A 10,327-nucleotide genomic window follows, 5' to 3' on the forward strand; every position below is an offset into this window, starting at 1 on the left:
ATATGCCGCTTTGATATGACAGTTTGTTTTGCACAAAAATAGCTCAAAGAAAGCGCTCACAGGCTTCATAGCTTAAACCACTAAATTACATTCTTAATTCTGAGAGGATGCAGTCAAAGCAGAGAGACTCAAACAAGTCTAATGAAAAAGAAACAGACATTTTAAAGTAGTGAATCAAATGCTCTGGCACAAACACCTTTCTAGTGTTTTGGATGCTACACTGATAAATGGGACTGAAGCACCACATTTTACTAGTTTGGCATCATGTTTGCACCTCAAAAACTGGAAGTTCTAATGCTTTAGATTTAACTCATCTATATATAGTGCATGCCAGATGGATGGATTTACACTACGGAAAAGAGCAGAAACCATCTGTTAAAAGGCAGCTAAATAAAAGACTGCTGCATCTGCAGGCTGATGTAATGTGATCATTAAGACGCCTGCGGCGAATATCTAAGAAAGCTAAACAACACACTTGTCAGCATAAGTTGTGTAATGTGTCATCTGTAATGGATAATCTCAAAACACTTAAAGAGTACATGTTGTGAGTCACTATTACAAATGATGGTTGAAACTATAAAAACCTTAAAGAGAAACAAGATTTTTCTACGGTCAATCAGCCAATCACTGAATTCACGGCCATGAACATTGGGGGTTAAACAGGCTGCGACTGATCTTTAACTTGATAAAACAATATGGCTGACTGATAGGAGTGAGCAAAGCTGAATAATGGTGATTTTCACAGGCTTACTTCTCGAACACGTTTCAGTCTGAAACGTCACATTGATAATGGAGATTTTTCAGCTTTGAATAAGTGTAGTTTACGCATGCTGTGACAACAAATCATCATCATCAATTCAATTCAGTTCAAATTTTATTTATATAGTGCCAAATCACAACAAACAGTTGCCTCAAGGCGCTTTGTATTGTGGGTAAAGACCCTACAATAATACAGAGAAAACCCAACAGTCAAAACGACCCCCTATGAGCAGCACTTGGTGACAGTGGGAAGGAAAAACTCCCTTTTAACAGGAAGAAACCTCCAGCAGAACCAGGCTCAGGGAGGGGCAGTCATCTGCCGCGACCGGTTGGGCTGAGGGGAGAGAAAGACATGCTGTGGAAGAGAGCCAGAGATTAATATCAATTAATGATTAAATGCAGAGTGGAGTATAAACAAAGTAAATAAGGTGAATGAGAAACAGTGCATTATGTGAACCCCCCAGCAGACTAGGCCTATAGCAGTATAACTAAGGGATGGTTCAGGGTCACCTGATCCAGCCCTAACTATAAGCTTTATCATAAAGGAAAGTTTTAAGCCTAATCTTAAAAATAGAGAGGGTGTCTGTCTCCCGAATCCAAGCTGGAAGCTGGTTCCACAGAAGAGGCGCCTGAACGCTGAAGGCTCTGCCTCCCATTCTACTCTTAAGTATCCTAGGAACCACAAGTAAGCCAGCAGTCTGAGAGCAAAGTGCTCTGTTGGGGTGATATGGTACTATGAGGTCTTTGAGATAAGATGGTGCCTGATTATTCAAGACCTTGTAGGTGAGGAGAAGGATTTTAAATTGTATTCTAGATTCAACAGGGAGCCAATGAAGAGAAGCCAATATGGGAGAAATATGCTCTCTCTTTCTAGTCCCTGTCAGTATTCTAGCTGCAGCATTTTGGATCAGCTGAAGGCTTTTCAGGGAGCTTTTATGACAGCCTGATAATAATGAATTACAATAGTCCAGCCTAGAAGTAATAAATGCATGAATTAGCTTTTTAGCATCAGTCTGAGAAAGGATGTTTCTAATTTTAGAAATATTGCGCAAATGCAAAAAAGCAGTCCTACATATTTGTTTAATATGTGCATTGAATGATCATCATCATCATCATCATCATCATCATCTAGGTCCACCCAGTAAAAGTATTAGCAGCACAGATTTGTTTGCGGGTGTCGTTTTTGATGTTTTCCTTAAAAATAAATAAGTGGAGACCGTAAGATTCAATTTAAAACACCACTGAGCACACAGGCCGTCCCCACAACACTGAACTTGTCTGTTTTGGTATCACCAGTTTCACCACCACAAGTTAAAGAGACATTTTGGCCTGTAACACAGTGCCTCATTCTGGCAGACTATAGCTGCCTGCTTTTTAAAAAAAAAAAAAAAAAAGAAGAAGAAGAAGAAGAAAAGAAAAAGAAGTGCAATAATTTTAGCATTCTGCCCACCTCTTCTCACCTCAAATGATTAGTCAGAGTCTCAACTCTTAACACTAACAGTAAGGCAGGGTGGACTGATCACGAGTGCTGAGGTATACAAATGAACCCTATAAAGTCCAGTGACCTATGCTTCTGCCAATATGGAGCTTAAAAAGCCTGGAATAAACAGCTGGTCTGCATTGCTGATCTACTTGGAATCTACCATGATGATGGAAATAGACACATCAAGGCTTTATGTCACACATATGGATTCTGTGTCAGATGGGAAATGGAGTCTGCTAACAGACTTTTTATTGTCAAAGAGGGAAACTACAAGTTGGAGACCATCCACTACAGCAGGGATCCTCAAATCCAGGCCTTGAGGTCCGGTGTCCTGCACCTTTTAGATGTGTCTCTGCTTCAACACACCTGACTCAAATATAGAAGTCATTAGCAGGACTCTGGAGAACTTGACTACATACTGAGGAGGTAATTCGGCCATTTGATTCAGGTGTGTTGGTTCAGGGACACATCTAAAAGCTGCAGGACACTGGACCTCGAGGCCTGGATTTGAGGATCCCTGCACTACAGGAAGTGTTTTTTTGAAAGCTACTTTTCCCTTATTCACAAGGGGTCGCCACCGCACGTAGCTCTGCATGTTTGATTTGAAAGATTTTTTGGGTGTCGGATGTCCTTTCTGATGCAACCCCAAAGTGATTAGTGTCTCTTCCCGGGATCGAACCGGGGTGCTTTCGCTTGTTAGGCGAAGCTTCCGTCTAAAATAATGTAAATAAATGCAGCGATGTTCTGGATACTATTATATAATCTTGATGAGTCAGTGTTCCTGTGCAGTGCTGGCCTGACAGAAAGGATGCTGCGCTGGCTCTGTCAAAGGTGATAAGGATCACAATTCTCATGAGTCATTTGTCCAGATTGTCCAGCCCAGAAAGATTCCTGTCAGCTCACAGAAAACAAACATCAGCTGTTTCGGTTGTCGGACTTTGAGTCCCAGTTTAAAATTTTTGTCGTCACCTCCACTGTTAAAGCGCCATTTAACAAAAAACTGTTACCAAAAAAATGCATTTAGGGTTTTGGTCCAAAATGGAAAAGCATAGTGTAGCCTTTGACCTAATTATGCAATCGACACCCCTGTAAGGGTAGAGCTTAAAATACATAAAATGACTAAAGCGCGCGCACACACACACACACACACACACACACACACACACACACCTATTCCAATATCGGTCGTACAGTATACAATATTGTACAAAAGTCTTGAGCCACCCCTCATTTCTTTATATAATGATATATAATTTATATATGGGTCAGTGTTAATTGGCATTAAAAAAAAAAAAAAAAAAATATATATATATATATATATATATATATATATATATATATATATATATATATATATATATATATATATATATATATATATATATATATAAAACTTCTGTATAACTGACTGTATGCTTGTTCTTCATTTTTGCATCTGAAGCTGTAGCTGCTCTGCAATTTCATTACACATTATACACTGTGTAAGGACAATAAAGGCATCTGACTGTAATTAATCTGGCTAACATTAACAATAATCAACAAGCTGATTATCTGCAGAAAGAGAAGTTAAAAAGACCAGATGAGACATCAATAAATCTCTTAGATGAGGGCCACCATGTGTCGTAGCTCACCTCATCTCTGAACACAGCTGGACACATCAGTATGTGTGTGTCCCAGATGGATAGGGTTATAGCATCAATATGCTTATGTGGTACAATAGGAGCATGAACCAGGGATACCATAGTGATGGATATGGCACAAAGGCTTCACGCCAAAGTGCATTCATTACTGTTCTGTTGAAATAATTGTGGTGTGAAATTATGTATGGGTGATTAAATGGACTTTAATTATCTAGACTGCTGACACAGCTGAAATCTATAAATCACAGTGGTTTTTAGAGATAGGCTCAGCTTTGCTGTTCCATCTGTTTCCCATAAGCATATTAGCCAGTTTCATCTCACTGAAAACGATACGTTTAACTTGTTCCAGTTGTTATGTAACTTTAGCCAATGAGACCACCACACAAACTGAAACAAGAATAGGTTCTAGTTTGTGTAGTGATTACCAGCGCTGGTGTTCACACACAGTTAAAGGCAGTCATAATGTAGTGACAGTTAAATAAATATTCATCTGACTTACCTGCTTGCCTTCCAGTGTGTACAGTCTCCTTACAGCGCCGGAGTCCAACTTGATAGCGTCTGTGATGTCGGTGAGCACCTGCTCAAAGGAGTGTGCCGTTTTCTTGTTGAGCAGAATCCGAACTGCCTTGCGGGGCTTGACGCCGCTGCGGATGACCGTGACTAACTTGGGTTTGATGAAGTCCTTGGATTCCCGCTGCGGCTCACTCTTGAGTGGGAAGAGAGAGGAGAGGGAGCGGGACGTGCTGGTCTTGCTGCCCACTGACCAGTTGGGGTTCACGTTCTTGGTGTAGTCCACACGTCTGAAGGGTTCATTGGAGGCGCACACATAACTCTCTCCTGGAGGAAGAAACAAGTTGCATGAGGTGTTACAAAGATAATCAAAACATTTCCACATAAAAACTTTTGCAACTTATTTTAAGCAGCTGATCGGTTAGCCCAAACAGCCACATAAAGAACTCGAATCATCAGTGGGAGGAAAGCGAGGAGCCCTGCGACAGGTGGGATGGCCTCCTCATGGCCCTGATCGTAACATTACTGCATCACTCTGGGATTCCAAGGAACCCGTGGCAAGTTCTTCATAATGCTTGGATCGACCCACATGTACAAGTTACCTTAAAAAAAACTGTATACATGTTATTGTAGGGTCTTTACCTTACAATATAATGCACTTTGAGCTGACTGTTTATTGTGATTTGGTGCTATATAAATAAAATTGAGTTATACGTGTTTATACATGAAAATGTTTTTACTATTTACTGCACACAAAGAGACACACACCTAGAAAAAAAAAAAAAAAAAAAAAAAAAAATCAACCATAGCATGCCTTACTAAATACTGCTCCCATATGGTGATGTGAATAACGAAGAGTTGACAGTGTAATACTGTCCTCTCTTCCCCTTTCAGCTGCAGGGCTGCTTTATTGGCCTTCCTCCAAAGGCGAGCGTGTTGTTTTATCAGCCAGCATTCCATTTTGAACACCCTAGCACGCAAATGTTTCTCCTTAACAACAAAGTCGTGATAAGTGCGAGAGCTCGGTGGGTGAACAAAAAACCACAGCAAGAATGTCTGATGATTGTTTCGAAAGTGTTGGATGTGTACTTCCTTACTGCTGGTCCGTTCCAAATATGAGTAAGAGCTGGAAAATGACAGATCTTTTCTCCCCGTACTACATTCCACACAAAGCTGTTTGACTCAACTTCACAAGAGATTTTCTTTTAATTCAATTCAGTTCTGGGAAATAATCACCACCAATCAGTGGTGATAATTACAGGGTTACTACGAAAAGAAAAGATCACAAAAGATCAACTTGTACAAACTAAGAAACTGAGAAATACATTATACTCATGGCTGTATCTCTGTATAAATATAAGCACCCCAGTGGCTGCTTCTGTCCAGGAAGTCTCATTTAAGCAGCAGGGAGATGAATGTTTGACATACCACAAACATGTTCAAACCTTTGTGGCAAGTGCTCACCATCTTTTTCTAACCAGTTAATCTGCTGATAAAGAATCAATCCCACCTTTTTGGTTACTGGATGTATGTCAGGACAAGTGAATTGAACTAGAGTGTAAGAAGGCCAATGGAGATACTGTGTCCCAGGACACCAGGTTTTATTAAGCTTGCAATTAACCAAAGGCTAATTAAAAGGCTAGGCCGCAGCTGGAGGGACTGAGCTGTGGTTGAGCACTGAAACAAAATATATAACTGAGGCTGCAATACATCTGCAGGGAAATGACAGAATGCTGACGTGCCCTCAGATGGCGAGTAGTGATGGGTCTATTCCCTGACGTCCCCCCAGCGATGTGATAGAAGCCCCAGCCACCCGCCACTGGCTGCTGTCCTCATGTGGACAACAGATGAGGACAGGCCTAACGGCTGTTTAACCAGCCCAGCACATTTACGAGGTGACTCAGCGGTCACCAATCCAACATCCAAGTCATGTCAATAAGCAACCACTTTTCTGTTATTACTGTGTTAATATTAGGACCTTAGAAGTTGTTGTCACCAAAAAAAAAAAAACCCAAAAAAACCCAAAGTGATCCAATACTCCAAAAAATATTCTCAGCCTGTATGAGGTTATGGTTTTCTGACTTAATACTCACAATATCACCAAGAAATATTAGACCTGGATTACTGCCAGAATACTTACAGTTTGGTCTCATCTTAAGAGTACTGTAGTGGGGCTGCTTGAAAAATTAGAGAAAAACAATAAAAATTAATAATTAATGAAAAAAGCATCTACATTAATTCTCGATGATCTTTGTTCATCCAACGTTATGATAACTATTATGATCAAAGATATATTAAAAAAAATCAATATTGTAGAAATAAAGCACTGAATCATGTGATATGGGGGCAAATGCAGTTTGGCATGAGTTTATATAAAGTAAAGAGCTGTTTCTGATTCACAATGAGAATCAGGACTAGTTTTCAGCTGCCCGGTTTTCCCGTTCCACATTGTTGCTAAAGGCATCGCCGTTACAACACAGCTGTAAAATACAAAATATTTTTATTGCTGAAAAGCTTTAATGCCACAAGCCAATTTGAACACTACCATTAAAAAGCTTAACTTCCCTATTAGGTTCGAATAAAGACCCTCTGGGGCCCAAACGTGTTATTGCCCTAACTAGAATTCCCCTGTCAGCATGTTATGGACCCCCACCGTAACCTGCAAAGCTCTTTCTAAACCCATTTCAGGATCGGCTATAGCTGTTGTTTTCCACAAGCACAGCAGTTCAAGTTGACTGGTTGGCTCTGTAATCCCATCTAGTCATACGGGGTGCACATGTGAATGGCGCCTGATTGGGTTTCCACACAAAAGAGCCCCAGCATGCCTCAATCAATGGATGCAAACTGCTGAGTTGTGCAGTAATGTTCCCTCTCTTTGTCCATTAGATGGGTGTGTAAACATCGACGAGCTGGCCCACCTGCAATCTGAGAGGCTCAAGTAGAAATTAAACAGCCAACAAAGATGCTTATGATTGACCCATATCCTAAGATTCCTGCCTTAAAGGGTCTGTCTGTCCAAACCAAATCACAGGAGTGGAATATCTCCATTTACCGATCAAAGCTATAATTTTCATATGTCTGATGAAAATAGACCCTATTTGGTGAGATTAAAAAAAAAAAAAAGACAAGAAAAACAATCAAATCAAGTCAATGGAGGCAAGAAGGAAGCAAATGCTCTTTAAGAAGGCACACTTTTGGCTTATTTAACTGTAATAACAGAACTAACTTCAAAATAAAGTGGTTAAAAAACAATTCCTCAGTGAGTACCTCCCTTTATCTTTCTAACCATGTCTGCATTCTTACAGTCAAACAATCTGTGATACGATCTCCCAGACCATTCTTCCACTTTCCAGTATCAAAACTGCTGACTGCATTCATCCCGATACCAAAATTCTTCTGCAAACACCACCAGAACAGTTTCTTTGGAAGAATAAAAAACCGATAAAGTAATAAAAATGAGGGTGAAATGACCAGTTAAAATCACTGGCAATGTGAGCTACTGGAATATCAGTTAGAGGTGAAGTCAGTGCACCAAAACAACCTTGGTGCAGTTTGTTAAACAACTCTTGTAGAAGAATTTAGATCAGGCACTGGCCTAAATCTTCCCCAGCCTCTCAAGGGATGGGGTAAAGCAAATTAGTGTGGCACAGAGACTAAAATTTAGGAAGATGTGAGATGAAAATAGGATTAATAACTTCAGTAAGAGGTCAGTGGAAACCAAGCATGTGTGGAGGAGCAGTAATAGAGGTCTGCAGTAAGGTCACAGTGCAGACAGTGAACATGGAGATTAAGTTATTACTGAGAGGCCACTGTCCCCACTGAGTAAACAGCCCAGAACAGAGTGAAAGGGTAGGGTATTCATTTCTGCAGTGAGTTACCAAATTTATCTAGGCGCTCTCCGGCCTCGTAGCTCTTCAACAAAATGAATATACTGCTGAATATAGCTGTGATTACAGGAAGAATCATTTGCACGAGTTGTTTTTGTTTGAAACTGTAATTACATGTTCAATCTTTGTATTCACATTTATACTACAAGAAATTAACAGATACAGGATGGGGGAGGGCAATTTTTTTTTATCCTACAAGCCCCAAGGCCAAGATCAATTTACTGCAAAACATTTTAACAATCATTTAGTGAAACACGGAGCACTTTCACCCCCACAAAAGCTCACAAATAGAGTAGGCTTTCAGCTGGGAGTCCAGCTGAGATCAATGGGCAGTGATGCACATTTGCAGAACAGAGCATTAGCTGTACTGAGGAGGGGTCTGTCATGCTTGAGTGCATGTATGGCACTGGGTCAAACATGTTAGGACAGTTATGCCAGTGCATATACAAGGATAATCTGTATCCTTGCACTGCATCCAGCATATACTGGGTAAGCAGATGGGTTTAAGTGCAGCAGATATTTGGAACCAAGTAAAAACTTTCGTGGTTATGTTGGAGAAATACTGCAGCACCAGCAGTCAACTCTCTTAAAATCTGCTTTGTACGTTTTCAGGCAACTTAATCAATATTCAAGGCAAAATCCAATTGCATGTCTGAGCCAAAGCACATTAAGCCATCACTGCTCTAATCTCAAGTATTGAGCGCCTGTCATCATTTGCGGTCACGCAAAGTGATTGTAATAGGCTTCATCCATCATCGCCCTTACCCTCTACTAGCTCGTCCAGGCTGGTGATCTTCCTGCCCCCATCCAGCGTGTACAACGTCCGGACTCCTTGAGGAAGGTTGACGTTGTCTGACAGGGACCGTGTGAGCTCCATGAGGAGGGCATCCAAGGATCTGAACCGGTCGTTAGATACGGCATACACCAAACCTTTGAAATACTTGTCACCATTGCGATAAAAGCGCACCTTCCTGGCCTTTTTCTCGGATGTAAGGGACTGGAGAGTGCGTGTGCGGTAGAAACTACAGTGCGCACTGTGCGCGGGGCTGGGGACCAGCCCGTTGCCTCTTGAGCCACACTGAGACCCGGACCCCGAATTGGTCCTCGGTGGCCGGTGCGGTTTGTCTCGCTCCTCAAAATGTTCAAATTCAATACTTCTGCTTAGCGACATATTGTCTCTCACTTTATCTATCCGCTATCAAACGCTATCCCACACGGGATACCAACTTTTATCCGGAGAGAGCTGAGGGATCGAGGAGCCAAGCGGAGACTGCAGCCTACATGTGTGCGTCCCCGGTCTCAGCTTTAAGTGTAAAGCTGCACCGACCGACAGCTCCAAAATGAAAAAACAAAACAAAAAAGAAAGCCAGGATATGGCCCCTCAGTCCGTTGAACCTGAATCTTATCAGATCGATCCGTTAAACTGGTTTATCTATCTACCAAAAAAAAAAAAACCCCACAGCAGGAGCAATAATCCACACGCCAGCTCGGGATCAGCTATCCAGTTGAACGTGTGTCGAATAATGGGCAGCTGTGTTAACAGACATCGCAGTGAATCTCTGTTGTCCTGCAAACAGCCACGAAATTTTAGAAAAGTTCGGCACGCCGCACTAAAGCCGCCTCCTCCTCGCATCCTTTTCTCTAACTGGTCGCCAGAGCAAGCTGTCAAATCAATGGATAATGAGACGGAGGGGGAAGCCTTCCACGCCTCGGGGTCCTAATGCTCTCTATTGTTCTGCTCGTGCATTCAAGACCCGAACAATGAACTTGAAGTTGTACATTCCGGCCAGATGACCTCAAACTCAGGAACTGTAAGAATGATGCACACCCACCACAGGAGAGAGTGAGAAAGTACATTTTTAGCCGGCAGACCTGATGTTAGAAATAACTATGGAAGAGAAAAGCCGTGGATTAATAGATACTAGAATGATATCTGCGCTTAATTTACAATTAAACCTAAAGAAATATATTAGTCTTGTGTGTATATATATATATATATATATATATCAAATGATTCAGTTATTAAATGTTTGTTCGTTTGCCCTCAT

General features: G+C 41.3%; 1 protein-coding gene across 2 annotated transcripts in view; it reads right to left on the reverse strand.

The window, feature by feature from the left end:
* The window catches only part of dclk2a (doublecortin-like kinase 2a), a 45,791-nt gene extending 35,780 nt beyond the window's left edge, over window positions 1-10,011 (reverse strand). For both annotated transcript variants that reach the window (XM_030734924.1, XM_030734914.1), the window contains exons 1-2: window positions 9,045-10,011; window positions 4,382-4,719 (exon numbers count right to left, since the gene is read on the reverse strand). In XM_030734924.1, the coding sequence (XP_030590784.1) occupies window positions 4,382-4,719; window positions 9,045-9,450 (744 nt within the window). In that variant the 5' untranslated portion in view covers window positions 9,451-10,011. The remainder of the gene's footprint in view (window positions 1-4,381; window positions 4,720-9,044) is intronic.
* Between the last annotated feature and the right edge of the window lie 316 nt (window positions 10,012-10,327).

The sequence above is a fragment of the Archocentrus centrarchus genome, chromosome 1 (assembly GCF_007364275.1).
Source record: "Archocentrus centrarchus isolate MPI-CPG fArcCen1 chromosome 1, fArcCen1, whole genome shotgun sequence".
Lineage (NCBI taxonomy): Eukaryota > Metazoa > Chordata > Actinopteri > Cichliformes > Cichlidae > Archocentrus > Archocentrus centrarchus.